Source organism: Drosophila elegans, unplaced genomic scaffold (assembly GCF_018152505.1).
Source record: "Drosophila elegans isolate 14027-0461.03 unplaced genomic scaffold, ASM1815250v1 contig_149, whole genome shotgun sequence".
In the NCBI taxonomy this organism is placed as follows: Eukaryota; Metazoa; Arthropoda; class Insecta; order Diptera; family Drosophilidae; genus Drosophila; species Drosophila elegans.
Window position 1 is genome coordinate 564539 of NW_024545513.1, and position 17658 is coordinate 582196.

The 17658-nt window shown below is 38.3% G+C and overlaps 1 protein-coding gene across 6 annotated transcripts in view; it reads left to right on the top strand.

Moving 5' to 3' along the window:
• Positions 1-17658, top strand: part of LOC108135885 (cAMP-specific 3',5'-cyclic phosphodiesterase) — a 116389-nt gene that overhangs the window by 27425 nt on the left and 71306 nt on the right. For 3 of the 6 annotated variants that reach the window (XM_017256794.2, XM_041707120.1, XM_041707121.1), the window contains one exon: positions 14992-16239. The exons of the other annotated variants lie outside the window; for them this stretch is intronic. In XM_017256794.2, coding sequence (XP_017112283.1) covers positions 15059-16239 — 1181 coding nt within the window. In that variant the 5' untranslated portion in view covers positions 14992-15058. The remainder of the gene's footprint in view (positions 1-14991; positions 16240-17658) is intronic. 6 annotated transcript variants of the gene reach the window in all.

Here is a 17658-nt window from a genome sequence, read left to right on the forward strand (position 1 = left end):
TTTTATCCAACTTTAAAATAGTTGCAAATAGCTTTCAGCAATCTCTGAGACTTAATGTTTCTAACTAAGCAAAAACTCAAATAAGTTGAGTAAATTCTGTTTGCCACTCTGGACGCTTTTCTTCTATGATAAATGAACTCCATTTGCAACTACTCGAAAACAAAACTTTTGCCAGCCGCAAATTACTTTTAGTTTTCCCTGATTCTAATGCCAAAGAGCGAGGGCTGTTAAAAAATGCATTTGAAGGATTTTTTTTTTTTATTTATTTTGCTTTTGCCCGCGGCGCAAGCCAAAATAAAACTTTCAAGTTTTCCTCGCACGGCAAAAGTGTAATTGCATTGGATTCGGCTCATCGATCATGCCGGGAAAATGGCAAATGCAGCAAAGGTGGAAAAGAGGAAAATGGACGTGTGTCAATTTGATTTAATAATGAATGGCACTTGCTGCAGCAGTTCCGCAAAGAGGTGGAAACTTTTCTCGGTTTTCTTAACGGCCGATGCCTAGATTTCCCATTTTCCAATTCCCATTTACACTGCTCATTGGCTCATCGCCTCCCGCTGTTTATTTGTGCAGCTTTTATGCCTTTCTGCCGACATTTTATTGGGCTTTCTTTCATCAAGTATACGCAACACGCCACGAAAGTCTTTCATCATTTTAAATCGGTTGCGTTGGGGGATTCCTCCGACTCCCCCTTTTTTTTTGTTGTATTTTTATATATTTTGCTGCCCGCAGCGATTTCGAAAATTTATCAATTCTTGCGGGAAGCCAATTAATAAATTAACTTTAAAGTGAAAAGACTTTCGGTTTTTAAGTAGTTATTCTAGGCTGATATTGATTGAAAGTAATACTCTACCTTGAACATCTTGTTATCTTGTAAGAAAATTATTTTAATTTACATTATCACTTACTTAATTTTATTGATTGGATAAATGGCAATTGTAAAATTTATTAATTATCGTGGCAATCAAGCAATTGATGTTTTTGGAAGTTTGAAATCAAATCTTGTTTATTTTCCACATTTATTTCCCTTGAACTATGTTCCAAAGATGCCCGTTAAGTTAGAATAATCGAGTACATAACATCAAAAAAAGTTTTTTTTTTTTTACACGATTAATGGCGTGTGTGTAACCCGTGGAAACGCTGGATTTTCCTTAAGCAGCTGCGACGGCATAATGAGCGATGTCATTAACTTGTTTTATGTCGCCTAATAAGTTGGTTTTTGCCTGACCAGTGCGAAAGTTTAGCCGCCACCGTGGTTTTTGCGGCCTTGGAAGTGCTTCGGCAAACAAATTAACCGCGCATAAAGGAAAATGCGAGGAAAAGACGGGGAAAATCAGGGGGGAAAAGCGCTCAGATTGTGCTCTACTCGAGCAGTAAAGCGATTCCATTTGCGACGCAAATTTCGGCAATTAAAGGTACACGAGATGGCTGTGCAAATAATTAATGTGTGGTTTATATTTTGTGGAGATTTACGAGTACCACCAGAGAAATCATTTTTGTTCTCTTAAGAATGGCTTATTTAATATTTGTTTGTTTTGGCAATTATAAATTAATAGCCTTCACAAGGCTATTCATCAAATATGAAATATTAATTCTAGCAAATTTATTTAACTGGCTGATAATTGCTTATGTGTATATCGCTTCCGCTTAGCAATAAAAATGATGAAATCAAACTTTTAAACAAAATGGGTATAAGTGAATTATTTTTGGAGAAACCATTTTTGTACAAATATTATTATCATTATTTGGAACATAGTTGGTTGCTTAAGAAAGACAAAAAAAATTGGATTTCGTATATCTCTTCAAACTGCGATTCCATTTGCGACGCAAATTTCGGCAATTAAAGGTACACGAGATGGCTGTGCAAATAATTAATGTGTGGTTTATATTTTGTGGAGATTTACGAGTACCACCAGAGAAATCATTTTTGTTCTCTTAAGAATGGCTTATTTAATATTTGTTTGTTTTGGCAATTATAAATTAATAGCCTTCACAAGGCTATTCATCAAATATGAAATATTAATTCTAGCAAATTTATTTAACTGGCTGATAATTGCTTATGTGTATATCGCTTCCGCTTAGCAATAAAAATGATGAAATCAAACTTTTAAACAAAATGGGTATAAGTGAATTATTTTTGGAGAAACCATTTTTGTACAAATATTATTATCATTATTTGGAACATAGTTGGTTGCTTAAGAAAGACAAAAAAAATTGGATTTCGTATATCTCTTCAAACTGTGTTAACGTTCTGTTTTCGGACAAACAAAGCATAAGTGATTAAAATCGGAAAAGCAGGCAACAACAACCGTAAATACCTCTCTTGACGCACACAGTGCGTATGAGTGATATTGAGCGTACTCGAAAACTCCTTCGCGGCGTAATGTCAATGCCAAGGTGCTCGTTTGCACCCGGGGTCTCCGCCAGGGGGCGCTTTACGTGTCCACTTCCTACGATCCTGGGATCACTAAGCTCCTCGAATGTCCTTGCTGACTGTTTCCCGGAGTTTCAGAGTCTGTGAGTTCGTGAGTCTCTGGGCTTCCAACGGAGCCATTAACGTTGATGCGCTTAATGCCAATGCACACATGGCCACTCTCACAGATACCCACACCCACACCCACACCCACACACACACACACACACACACACACACACACTTACACACACGCGGCAATCCTTTGGCCGTATTATATTTATGTGTGTGCTTATTATCCTTATCGCATATTTCGCAAAGAGCGAGTGAGAGTGTGTGTCAGCGGATGCCGGGCAAATGTCAAGCGTCGCCGAAGAAGCTACACTCACAAAATGAGTAGATGTTGGTTAAAATCACAAGAATTGAGGCATAAAACAAATAATCAAAGAATGTGATTCATTCTGGTGAATGCAATAACGCCCGCTGGTTTTTTGTATTTCCAGCAAACCTGCAGGCGTTTTGCACATTTCCAAGTGCAATAACTCGGTTTATTTATATTATGTTTGGCCAAGAACTAGTTGAATCTTTTTAAGAAATATAATATTGAGTTTCGATATGATTTTGTATAGCTTTTAATTTCTGTGTATTCGTTTATAGGCATTTCGCTGTTAGCCTCGAACTGTCAACGATTGACAGAAAGTCGACAGTTTCGATGGCTGTCACTCGATGGTCGCTCGTCCTTCGTCCTTCGACCTTCGTCCAGGCTGATGTTTCTCTTTCGGTTCCGCTTTCTGTTCCTGCTCCTGTTTACCCCTCCGGTTGCTTGAAGTTTATGCAAAGTATTTGCTCTTCACCCTTTTGTCTCCCACTCTGTTGCCATGTTGACAACTTATTGCCAACAAAAAACAAAAAAAAAAAAAAAAACAAAAAAATAATAAAATTCTTAACAAAGAAGCAAAGGGGGCGTGGCAAATGCCAATGGTTGCATTCTCCATTTGATGGTATTACAGATGTCTTCTGGCTGTAACTGGGCAGAAAATGCTTTGGCGTGTTCATTATTATTATTTTTTATTATTTTGAATGAATAAAGAAAACTTTTCACTTTTGCATGATTTTTTCTTGAAGAGCAAACATCATTATATATTCCATTAAAGAGCTGCCAAACCAGAGAAGTGAACACAGCAGCTCTGGGCTCTCTGTCCATTGCATTCTGGCAGCTAATCAAGTTTTACACGTTTTAGCGAGGGTCAGAGTTGGGCGGAAAATAGAAGGGAGGATTGTGGGTGGTGACTGGTTTTCCGTGCAACTGGAAATTGTTGACAAGAATTCTTTGATGGCTGCAGGTAAGAGCTACCGGCACGAAAAGATAGGCAGGTGGCCCAGAATCCTGCAGACAGTGCTCAAAAAAAAAAAAAAAATTATTTACCCAAGGGGTCGCGCTTGATTTTCAGTGGAAACCCCGTGGAACAATTTTCATTAAAACTAAAGGCTTCAATTACTTTTTTTATAAGTAAAAGTGACTTCATATTACACATTTCTAATCAACTTAACAAAAACAATATTTTTGTTATAATAGTTTTTTTTTTTAACGAGGTTCTTCATTAAGTTTCCCAAAAATGTAGGCACATTTTACTTCCGTTTCCTGTTCATTTTCAAAACCTTTTTTTGTTTGTCTTTAACTCAACATAAGTCTTTATAACATGGCATAATGCGTGTTTCCATTGTTGTCGCAAAAAAAGGGAAATTTTATGTATTACCACATACATTTTTGAGACATTATTCATAATAATTTCAGGTTTATTTTCTTTTTTTTTTTCTTCAATTCACCTTGGGGTATTTTCGCCCTTCCTTTCGCCTTTTACTTTAAGCTTGCCTGTTGCTGGTATCCTCTGCCTTTCATATTGATTTCAAGGGAAAATGGTTTCGAATAAACTGTGATGACGGTATTTATATATTAAGATGAACAAGATGCTCCGCAATTATTGTCAACAGGTTGTCTACTACCCGCCAGCATATTTGGCTTACAGAAAACTTGTGTAAACCCGCAGAGGAGTGAAGGGCAAATACACCATCAGGTAGAAAAAAAAGTGTGGTAGCATACTAAGTAAACGGTAATGTCAATATATTTTTCTAAAGTTATAATATGCACGCACTATAACAAAATATAATTAGAAATAAATGAGTTAGCATAGGAACTTCTTGCTATATTTTCAAATCAGAAATATTTCCAAAGCATGGATATTCTTTTTTTTAATTCTTGTCATATTTTTTTAACAGTATTTGATTATTTTTTTTGTCTTTTGTGGACAGCGTTTAGTATACGGCAGAAATGTCTTTCTCCTTACACCTGGCTTTCTTATTTTCCCTGAGCCATTAAGTCGGTTGTAAACTCTTCATATTTCCTTATGATATCACCAAAGGCTGGGAGTATTCTTTATGTTGGCGTTTCATGCGTTTTCCCGAGCACACAATAACTTTTTTAATGAACATCGTTAACAATAACGAGCACAAATCAGTTTTCATATTGTCGAGTGGCCCCTGGGCTTTCCACCTGTTTTCCCAAGGCCGCATTTTCCATTTCCATCCCACCCCCTTCTAATGGGTCCGTTAGTTGACCCTCGAGCGTGTGTGTGTGTGTGAATTTAATTTGCCTCCTAATTTGTATGAATATTTTCTTTATGTATTTTGGGGGGTGCTTGTGTGCCCCCGCTTTTCCTTCAACCCTTGCCACTTTCCTTTACAAAGCTCAAACAGCTTCCGTTTCCGCCTTTCTCTGGGTTTTTTTTTTTTTTTTTTTTGGTTTGTTTGTGTTTTCTGTGGGGCGGGAAAGGCTGATGTATAAGTGTTGCCAGCCCGCTGAGCACTCGAGCAACAACAACTTCACCAACAACTACAGCAACACTGGGCAAAACATAAAGGTACAACTTAAAAACAAAATTAATTAATGTAATATTTATTGCATTACATTTATTTTGCATGCACCCAATTTTCTGGAATAAATGGTAAATGGTAAATCCAAATATTTTCACTTCGAATTAAATATCTACAATTTTACTACTTTAATATTGGATAAACAAACTAAACATGCTAATAATTACATTATGATGTTTTTAGTTTATTTTAAGTAATTTATATTTAAAAAAAACAATGTTATATTCAAATATTTTAATATCTAATTAATATCTAAAAGCTCTAACCTATTGTGTTATTTTTCCACTCCCAAAAACGTGAAAAAATATTTTTTAAATGTCTTAAGCCGTTAAGTAGCTATTTTTTTTTAAATATAAATTCTGTGTTTTTTATTTAAAGAAATTGTAAAACTAAATAAAAAAGGTGCACTCGTTTCGCTTGCCTGACATTGACACATTGAGGAAGTGGCTCCGACAAGGAGGCATGGATAAATGTGGCTGAAAACACTTCATAATTTAATTACTGCTGGCAGCCTCGTCCTCATTTCCCCATCTGCGATGCAGATTGCAGAGGCCGGTGCAAAAATATGAGAGATATAGGATAAAGAAAATAAATTTATACAAAGCAAGATTTCATAATGAATATTTTTTGGCATAAGACAATAATTCTTCACCTTTAAGATTCATCTTTTAGCACTAGGTTTGAACAATTAATAATTCCAATAAAAACAAAATCCCACTCACGTTGAAATGAAGCACGCACATAACATAAAGAACAAACAAAGAAAAGCAGCGACAAGACAAAGAGCCGTGCCCTCAAGGGTTAATGGGGGGAGGTCGGAAAACGGGGGCGTGACCAAAGAGCAAATGAAAATTCCGCTCACTGATATAGAAACATAAACAGAAGACCAGACAGCATAGGAATATGAGATGTTGCCAGAGAAAAGAAGAGGAAAAAAAAAGTTTGAGGCGAGGAAAGTAGAAAAGCGGATTAAAGTGAACAAAATCAATGACAATGTGGAGTGGCGAAAAGAAGAAAAGTTAAAATAATATGGGGCACACCTGTATAGTCGAAAATCATGGAAAAGAATTATCACAAAACGTAAATATTGAAATAAACTAAAAGTTCGTAATGAAAAAGAAAAAAATTTTTCTCATAATAGCTTCAAAGTTGTTCATATGGAATAACATTGCATTCTTTTGGTAGTAGAATTTCAAAGGGCAACCTACTGAAAATAAACAAACAACCTCATTCCTTGTTGAAGGAGAACTAAATATGGAGATGAGGGAGTGTTTTTTTTTTTGTTCCATTCCACAACCTGTTCATGATTCTTTCATATATATAATTGCTCAATTTTCCGGTCAGCAGATTTGCTTCGATATTTTTTTTCTTAAAGATTTTTCAGGGCGATGGTTTTCTGGACAATGCTTTAGAGGAAACTTTAATTTTTTATACATTTTCCAGCTTTTTTAATCAAATTAAAAAAAATGCTCAATTTAAATAAACAATAAAAACCAGAATAAATAAGGTGCTGCTTAAAAATTTACCAAATCACAATCCCAGCAACACCAACCATATTATTACCGTTTTAAATTTTAGTCTCGTACTTAAGGCTGGGCTGCCAACTCTCTAAATGAAAGATGGTTAGGCTGCCAACTCGCTGAATGAAAAATGGGTGGGCACAGGATACAAAAGCGAACAAAGGAACAGTATCAGTATCCGCAAGTTGTACTTGGGTCATAAGTCAAGCGCTTCAAGTGAAACAAAAAGCAAACAGACGTGGCTGAAGAGGAAAAACAACAAGAGCAAACTTTCCCTCACCTTTCACCTTTCCTTGTGGCAGCGTTCTTCCGTCTCTTTCTTTGTCTTTGTTTCGCCTTTCGCTTTAATCTCGTCCGGCCGCTTGTCGAATGCCTTTTGGCCAGTGAAGCATACGGGAACATTGGAAAAACTCCACCTATCACCTGCGCATATTCCAGCACCAGCAGCATATTGCTCACTTTTAAAGAACGGAAATCGGTACATTCTTCATTTCATATTTATATTTGCTTTGCTCCTTGTTATTCAATGAATTACTATGTAATTGCCTCAAAAGAGCAGCAGGAAAACCCGGGGGAGTCCGAGTTCGAAACCAGGGAAAAATGTTAAATCGCCTTAAAAAAAATACAGCATGAGAGAGCTGCCAAACAATTCATCTGATGTGTGTGTGTGTGTGTGTGTGTGTGTGTGTGTGTGTGTGTGTGTGTGTGTGTGAGCTTGAAGTGCCTATAAATATTTTGATAGGAGTAACTGGAAAAATGAGCAAAGCCAAAGGCAGACACTCACCTGTCCAGGCTCCCACTCAACCAGCCACCAGATAAGGTCACCACAGGCGGCACTCGCTAGAAAGCACAAGCAGTTTATGAGCGGTGCTATAAAATGTGACAATGAGAAAATCTACAACTGTCAGATAGTGAAAACGCTAAAAAACGCACTTAATAAAGACTTTTCAGGGAAATGTTTACAAAACAGAAATTAATATTAATATATTTTTATTCATTAATATATTTTAATAAACACTGAATTAGGATGTATATAATTTACCCAAAACTACTAGAATGAAACCTTTACCAGTTTTTTAATCACAATATTTTATTATATGTTTTTGTATCCTCATAAACGTGTTCACTGTACCTGGGACAATTTGCCACAATGGCTTCACTCTGACCCCTTTTCATTTTGAGACCGCCGAGGCAAATGTTTGAAATGCGTCGCCTGGAAATGATTTCTCTGCGTGTGTGTGTGTGGGTGTGGGTAAGAGTGTGTGAGTGTTTGTGTCATAGATACGAGATATCCCCCTTAGCGATACCTCTTTTGCGGGAAAGATCAACACATGCCTCCGGCGAACTTGAAACGCCCGACTTCTCTTTAAAGCCCCTTGTGCAAACCAAAATTCGCCAATCGATTTTGCATTTTTCTCAGCATTTTCCAATCCCACACCCTCACCGGAAAAACTTACTTTTTTTGGGTCAGCTTTTGTGATTGTAGCTTTATTCTTTTTCGCCCGCTTTTCTCAATTGTTAACCTTCTTGCCGAAAAATGTTGCATGCCGTGTTGTGACCTCACCTCTCACTCAACTCATTTTTTAGGTGGGGAAAAAGCGGGGAAAATTCGACGGAGCTGGAACAAGGGGGATGAGTGACTGACTGGCTGAATGACTGATTGATTAGGGGCGTGGTCGGTCAGAAAGGAGGCGGGAGTTGCGTGTAAAGAAGTTGTTCTGGTGCTCGCTCACTGTTCCCCAAATGTTTCTATTATGGAAATTAATGGCAACTATCATGAACGGCAAGTGGGCGAAAGATCGATTGGCAGGCACTGAATAAATTAAAATAAATTTAAATAAATAATCATTTTTGTACATTGAAAAGTTATAAAAAAAATTCATAGGTATTTAATTATAAAATAAATATTAATACTTAATTATTTTTTTTAATAAACTTTCCTTAAATGTTAAAATGCATGATATAGAAACAAACTGATAAAATAAGGTCACTAAAAGGTATGAATTAATAATGACATTAACATATTTAAGCGAATATTTAAATACAAATACAAATAATAAAAGTTATATCCTATAGCTCATTTTGACATATCATTCTCAGCATTTTTGCTAGCACTAACCCTTAAACAAGCAAAAATTACTCGGGGGACAAAATTTAATCTCGCCCCGCGGTAAATAAATGCAAATACATACGAGCTGGAAAAATAACAATAAATAATGGTACGAAAAGGCATTTTTTCATATGTACCAAATACCAAAAACAGAACCACAATTGAGTGGCTCTTAATATATTTTTTGTCACTCGCGGGCACAACTAAATGGAAAATGCATGCTTCCATTTTTATGCTATTTTTCGATTTTCCGATTTTGCAAATTGAACTTTGAACTTTGGTGTGTGTCACTGACACACAAGCCATATTCAAACGTATTCCGCTCTTGACTGTATTCTGAGAAATTCACCACCATATTTATTACCATCGAACGATGCCGACCTTAAAGCAACCTTAAAACTCAAGTCAAAATATACTCCAAACCCAACCCTAACCCCATCATCATCAAATTGGTTTTGTGGTTCGATGGCTCACTGGGTCGCAACTTCACTTCATTGTCTTCGAGCCTCCAATTTACCGATTTTAAAGCGACGGCACGCACAAATAAATTAAGCAAATTTATGGCTGGCCGACCTGTATACCTGTTTACCACCCCCCACCTAGTCAAAGTCAAAGTCAAACCCACCTGGGAAACCACCCATTAACCCCCGCATCTGGTGCTTGCCACTTGCGCTTGCCGATTTGCCTTTGGCCTTGTTTGCTTGGCTAACACTGAACTGTTAGTACTCTTCGGGGTACTCTATCCAACAAGTAATATGTAATTTTAATGCAGATTGTTAGAGAATTAAATCACAAGCTTCTTGATGTATACTATGGGATCCCTATTGCTGAAGCTATGGGGTTCAAAAATCCAGTTTTGTGTCACCTTTAAAAAATTGAATCACTCACTTTTAGAGGTATTCCATGTCAAAAACGGGCTTAAGTTAGTCCAGTTTTGGGTCACCTCTCTGCAGTGGTACATATTTAAAAGCAAGACTGGTCACACAGCTGTTATATAGTTTACTTCATTTGTTTTCGGTAAAAGTTGTATGTGACTGCGTGTTGAGTTTCTTTTCGGCTTAGCCGTTAGACTAAGTTCTTAAGGGAAAACGGCTTTCTCGCCTCGCAACTTGTTTTTCCGTTCGGCTTTTAATTCTATTCCTGGCTTTGAATTTGGTCTTCAGCTTGTGTCTTTGATTGTCGTGTTACCCCAGGCCACGCCCCCGCCTCTTTGCCAGGTTAAATAGGCTTAAGTAACGTAGTCGGAAATGGGTAATGTGGTGGAGTTTTTGGGAGGGAAAATGCTTCAAGCTTCTAACATTTTCAGTGCTCTTTCCCGCATTCCATTATTAATGGAAGTTTGATTGAATTGCCGGCACAAAGTAGCCCGTCTGACCTTTTCTACTGCCACTTTGCCTCCCCCCCCGCTTTTGCTCGAATTTTCCGTACACCTTTTTTACGCTTTCCCTCCAATAAAGCAAAAAAATTGCACGCTGACAAATTCACACAAACAAATTAGCCGTTGTAAGTGGTGCATCCGTTTCGGCATCCATATTTTCCACCTGCCGCCTCCATCGGAAAATTCGTTTTTCCGCTAGGCTAGAGGTGGAAGGCCGCATGCCATCGCTATGTGGAAAATGCATTAAAATTCTCTTACACCAGCCAAATTCACTTAGTCCGGCATGATGAGCACACAATGATGCAATAAACCCGCGGGAGGTGGGGTCGGAAAACCCGGAAAAGTAGGTGGAAAAAGCGGAATACGATTTGTGATCTCAACCAGACGCTCCCGACTCAATGAGCAAAGGATAAAAACAAAAACAAATTGCAAATTGCTTAAATTATTAGCTGACTAATTTCAAAATAATTAGTTTCTATTGAGTTTTTATAATTATATCTAACAGGAATAAACTGAAATGTCTAGTAGTTACATTTTATAATACTTCGAAATCGATAAATTGTATAAATTCTTCTGCTATAGTACAGAATGTTATCCATGAACTTTAGCAACGCTTCAATTTTCTAACCCACTAGAAATTGAGTTAAAATGTGATTCTGCTATTTAATTGGGCTATACGCAATTTAAAATTTTCCAGCCATTATAACGTTTGGACCATTACATTAATTCGATTTGATTTGATTCGATCCAATTCGATCATAATAACCGTTCCGTATCAATTACGCCAGTGGAAAATTGTTCCAATTAGAGTGCATTATTGACGACGTTAATTGAGTTGGTTGGTTGGTTGGTTGGTTGGATGGGTGAAGAGAAGGATTTTCCATTTTCCATTTCCCCATAAGTAGGCAATGAATTTCTGGAAAGGTCAATGGTGGTGGTTTCGGTGCCTTTCCACAGTTTTTACTATAGTACACTATAATGCACTTTTCTCGGTTGACACCGCCGCTATCAAAGTCAATTTAAAGTGGATTTATTTTTAATGCATGTCAGCAGAACCGCTGACCTTGGCCGCGAATTGCTTTTGGCCAGGTGTGTGTGGAGAAATTAATTTCGTAAATATCAGCGGTGCAGCCTCTAAAACACCACTAAACCACCACCCCGTGAAATGTAAAGGAAAAGCCTTTGGGTTGAAGGTTAAATTATTTCCTTTCCATACAGCAGCTCTTTCATAATCCGTCGGCGAAAAAAGATGGGGCAGTAAATTAAATATTTCAGTCCTAGGAAATGCAGTAAAACTGTTCTGTTTGGTGGTATTTCAACTATATAATATATATATACATTACAAAACATGTATTATTTAAATATGTTAAAATATGTACATCATATAGAGACTTAGGAGTATTTAATAATATTTATTAATTTAAAGCCATTTAAAGACCTGTGATCCAAATTCACGGTGTTGTAACTTCTAGAAATTTAAAAGCCATTGTGCTTGGCCTCCTTTTTTTAGCCCCAGTTGAGAAAATTCATTGGGCAAGCATTGAAAGTGAAGTTGATATATGGCTAATGATGTTGACATGTGTGTATGGGAATGGGTGTATGGGTGTATGGGTGTATGGGTGTATGGGTGTATGGGAAAGCGGAGGAAAGCCTTTGTTAACTATGCCACACACTCTCGCGAATACACCCACGAATGGGAGGCGGTGGGGGCGTGGCAATCAACACATGCAGCTTATTGCTTTCGCCTTGTTGTTTGCTGTAAATGCAAATTGGTTTTGTTGCCGTTGTTGCTTTGTTTCGTACTCAAAGCCGTCTCAATTGTTTGGCGGCGGAAAAGGTAACGAGTGAAGCGGGCAAATCAAATCAAATATGCACTCCATAAGGTGTAATAAATAACGCTGCGAATGAACAACAACTAGGTGCTATAATATGCAATCGCATCGATTGCAGGAGCGTTATTATGTGGGGGGAAATATAACTAACTGGTGCAACTGCGGCGAATGCGGGCAATTGAGTTGATCGAATCACAGAAGACTTACTAACTGGCCTGGTTGTCCTGTCCTGTCTTATCCTGCAATGTCCCTCATTTTTCCGCTCGAATTGCAATTACTTTGAGTGCCACGCCTCCGAAAAAAAAAAAAACAAAAATGGTAAAGTGTCAACGAAAAGGAGGGTAAAGAATCCTGGGAGACGAGCATTCTGCCTATGGCCAAACCCTACTCCTTTTCTGTTTTTCCACTAAGCGAAAAAACTGCTCAAAAATTACTCGGTTTACAAGTTTACTTATGAAGTTTAAAATTCAATTCAAATCTGAAAAATAAAATTTTGTGAAGAAGAAGATTAGTCATTTTCTTCTTTATAATCCCAATTTTAATTTGCAGTTTTGATACCATCTCTCTTAAAATACCGGTATTTTAAAGGATTTTCTTTTAAATTTGTATGAATATGTTTTTTTCTTTTTTATTGCGTTTCTCGCAGTGTGAATTGTCGTCATTGTCATTCCATTTCTCAGGCAACTAGGCGGGCTAAAGGTATCCATTTGCATAAAATTGCTGTAACATTCTTTCCTCTGTAAGAGTGTGTGTTTTGCATGCGATTTGTCAGTGTGTGCGTGACTGTTGCACAAGATGTTGGGTTTGTCCTTTTTGTTGTTATGTGACAGTCATTGCAACTAAGCGAGTGCTGACCTTCAATTGGCCGACAATTTGGGAATTCGGGTGACTTGCCGAAAAAGTGAAAACAGTTACGCAAATCGGTGACTTAATGGGGTTAAAGAAAGCATTTTGAAGAAGAAAGCCTAACATTCTGAAGACATTTATTGCAAGCTGTCTTTTCTTATTCTTTGTTTTGATATAAAACTTAAAAAATTTAATTTCTATTTGCTAAAGTAAAACATTAAATTCTTACTACAAAAAAATAAAAATAAAAAAAACCTTAATAACAAATCAATATAAAACTTAATTAGCTTTATTATAACTATAATATCTGTGTTCTTCAATGAAAAGATTTAATCAATGCAATGGACTTTTCTTCGACCCTTAATTTCCTTTTCAAAATAAATGCATTTCTGCTAACAAAATCAAATGGAAAGTGATTGAGTTTACCGGAATATGAAAAAGCTTAAAGGGAGAATCATCTGAAAATAGATTTTAATTCCAGCTTTCTCCATGTTTTCAATTCCAATCGAATGTAAAGTGAAAGGGGAAATGTACAAAGCCGGAATAGAAAAGGAAAACGAAATCACGTTGAATATATACTGTAAAAAAGAATGTTACTGCTGGGAGGGTTAAGTTAAATTTAATTAACATTAATTTGAGTTTTTTTTTCAATCTTGTTTTTTGTTATAAATATATCGTACCTACTTTGGGACTAAAAATATATGGTGTATAGACAACAGAAACAAAACTAAATAGAGAAAATTGTTTCCGTCGACTTAACAAAAATGTTTAAACGTTTTTGAATATACTTTTTGTATATGCTAGTTAATTTCAATAACAGCATCAAGAATATAAACAAAAAAGTCTGGGCCTCGTTAACCAGCTAATTTTAAAGATACTTGTTTATATACCTACTTACAATGGAAGCTTAAAATATTTTGTCCTAATTTTTCTGCAATGTGCAATGGCAATGGTAATGGCAACGTGAAACTTAACGGGGGATGACTGAAAGTCCAGGGGCGGGAAAATTGGCAAGGGGGGCGGGTCGGCCCAGAGTCACGGTCACGGTTCACAGGTTAATTATGCAGCTTGTTAAGCCACACCAGCGAAAAAAGCCTCGCTCCGAAAAGAATACAAAAACAACGCATGAAACAAAACGAAAAAAAAGGAAGGGAAAACCAAAATTTTCACGCAAAAAAAGAAGATGAAAACAAGAAAATTTCGCCAAAGGCAAAATGGGAAAGTGGAAAATTGTGGGGGTGGCGAAAAAACGGGGTCGCCTCATGTTGCGTTCGAGTTCGAAGCTAACTTTTGCCATTGGGGAAATGTTCCACGAACTTTGTTAATGAGGTTTACCGAAATGATTTCATATAGCGATGTGTGAAAATCGTTTTACAATAATATGCTCTATAAAAAATTCATACTAATTAGTAGAAGTTTTTGTATTATTTTTCATAATTTTAGTAAATTGTTGATTTAAAAAAAGTTTCTGGGTTTCCAATTCAAATTTGTCTTCTGTTGGTTTTGGCTTTGTGCTTAAAAGTTGAAAAAAGTTCACAAGAAATATCTGCCAGAATTAAGCATAAATAAACTAGTGCGAATTCTCATTCCGTATTCAAGAATTCCACTTCGCCTTGCTCTGTGGCTTAGGGCTTGTGATTTATTTTCAATCTGGTTGGGAGGACCTCTTCTCACAAGAATTGAGCGTTTGCTGGGAAATTCTTTAATGAATTTCAAACTACATTTTGGAATGAATGTCAGGTCCCTAATTAAAATTCGTATCTTTTGTTCAGGGACTTTGGCGCTATGCTCATGCTCCCCCGAAAAAAAAAACCCACTTGTGTCGTCATTTAATTAACCCAGTTTTAAGCGCCCCCCTTGCCCCCAATAACCAGAAAAGACAAAAAGTATGTGTGCAATGTATTGAGGCTATTTTGTCACTCCCAAGCAGGAAAATTAAATGCATAAATTCTGTTCCCCAGAAACTACTATATACTGCACACGCAGAAAAGGAAATAATACATCAAATATAAAGTACAAAATAGCAAAATGTCGCAGGAGAGCAGTAATGGTGGAGCTGGTGGTGCAGCGGCGCCACCACCGCAGTACATAATAACCACACCCAGCGAAGTGGATCCCGACGAGGAGCTGGGATCCCCCGAAAAGCACGTGCTGCAGAGTCAGCAATTCTCCAGCACAAGCAGCTCGACCAAAGTGGCCACTCGTTCCTATTCGATGAGCAGCAGCAGCACCAGTGCTCTGCAGCAAAAGCAGGAGACCCTAAGTCAGTTGCAGCAGATTCAGCAACAGCAGATTCAGCAACAGCAGATGCAGCAGCAGCAGATGCAGCAAACGCAGCAAACGCAGCAGAAGATCATATCCAGTTCGACGCGCAGTCAGAGTCTGCAGTCCAGCACAATTGTGGGTGAGGCCACTACCATTTCCACGGGAGCCACCCAAATGCTGACCTCGGCGGCAGCGGCATCCTTGGCCCAGCAGCTGAAGGCCCAGAGTTCCACCTCGATCATAACGAGTAGTGAGCAGCGAACCAGCACGAGCACCAGTAGCAGCAGCAGTACTCGATTCATAGCCAGCGGTGGCGTTGGCGGTGGCAGTGGCGTTGGCGTTGGCGTTGGCGTTGGCGGTGGCATTGGCAACTCCAATTCGGGCAGCAATTCGAGCGGCGGCAAGACCCGCTTCCAGAGTTTCCTCCAGCAACCGGAGGGGGCACATCATGGCTTTTTGACCGCCCACCAGAAGCATGTGCGTCAGTTCGTGCGCTCCACATCGGCGCATTCGGAGGCGGCGGCCGGAGTGGGCGGCACCGGTTCGGGCCGGCCGGAAAAGTGCATCCGGAGTGCCTCCACGCAGATCGACGATCCAAGCAGCGGCGGCAGTGTGGGTGGGGTGGACAGTCTGGTGGACAGCTCGGCCAGCGGCGGCTCCATGCAGCTGTCGATGAGCAAGCTGGGCCTGCAGCAATCCTCCTCGATACTCATCTCCAAGTCGGCGGAGACCATCGAGATGAAGAGCAGCTCCTCGTCGGCCGGCATGCGCACCCAGTTGACCCTCAGCGGTGGCTTCCTCGCCCCGCCGGGCAACCGCAAAATCACCATCCTGAGCCCCATCCACGCGCCGCCGGGCCTGCACGACATGCTGAAACGGGCCCAGGGGCGGTCACCACTCTCGCCCAGGATCAGCTTCCCCGGCAGCGATTCGGACCTCTTCGGGTGAGTCCCCTCCTTGATTCTATGCCAAACACTCCTGCACTGCTAAAAAAAAAGGACGTGGTAAATCCCAATACTGTGAACTCAATTTATACATCTTCGCTTTGACTTTCATCCATTTCGCTATTTACTTATTTTAAATATGAAAATATTTAATTTTTTGTACATTACAGTTCATTTTCGGGCTTATTTGTTATTATTTTAAAATAATAATGTATAGTAGGTGTCAAAAAGTATTTCACTAAAAAGTGAACACTGAACGCCAATTTCTCAATGTAATAATGATTAACATGAAGTTAAATTGCAATTATGTTGCTCAAGAAGATTACAAACTAGAACTTTAACATGACATCTAGAAATCGGTCATCTAACCAAGGGTCCACTACAATTATTTTCAAAATGGTGTATAATAAATTCAGTTTCTATGAGATTCCGCCAACTTGTGCTCTAAATTCCAAAATATGTCCGTTGTGTCTGCGCCAAAGGGCTTGTCGCCCCCTGACCCATAACCCTTGCCCTAAAACCCTCAATTTTCCGCCCAAAAGCCCTCATTTTGCTAATGAACTTGTTTATATCCTCGTCCATGTCCTGGACTCTGATGGCACATTGAACTCGCTGCTAATTGTTGACTTGTTGTTGCAAATTGTCTCGGGACGAGGCACTGGGGGGAGGCGTGGCCATCAGTCAGAGAATGTCACAAGAAAAGCCTTCATCCCCCGTAAAAACGTTGTCAAAATGCCAAAATGGTTTGTCATAGTCGTATAATTAAATTTAAATGTTTTTAATTTTTTCGTACCCTGAACTGTCGCCCCCTCTCTTTCTCTCCATTTGCCACGGTCTCCTTCTGGCAGCGACAGCATACATATATATATATATATATATATATATATGTGTGTGTGCTATATATATATTAATAACAGCAGGCACACAACAAAAAAAGAAATCATAAGAAAATAAAGAGAATCATTTTAATGAACCCCGAAAAAGGAACGAAGGATGTGGCGGGGTAATTGAAACTGCCAGGCCATGAAATTTTAAAGCGCAAAAGGAAATTGGGAAAGGGAAAGTTAAACAATTATTGGAATTACGTCCATTAGATGTATTTAAAATTAATTGCAGGCGAAAAAAACGAAATGCAAATAGGGCCAGGCCAGGAAAAATATGTGTATTCTGAAAATAAATCTATGAAAGCTATGAAATGTTATACGCACTAATGGTTAAACACAAAATAACTGAAGCGTAAGGAAAATCATGGCAAGAGCTGTGGAGATTAACCAGTTGACAGTTGTTGCCCAATATTTGCATGTTTATATTTGAAATGCAAACAAATTTTAAGCGAAATTGTCAGGGTGTTGAGACGTGTCATTTATCAATTGAATATGTTATTAAAGAGAGCTATGAAAACAAATATTGTTTAATTAA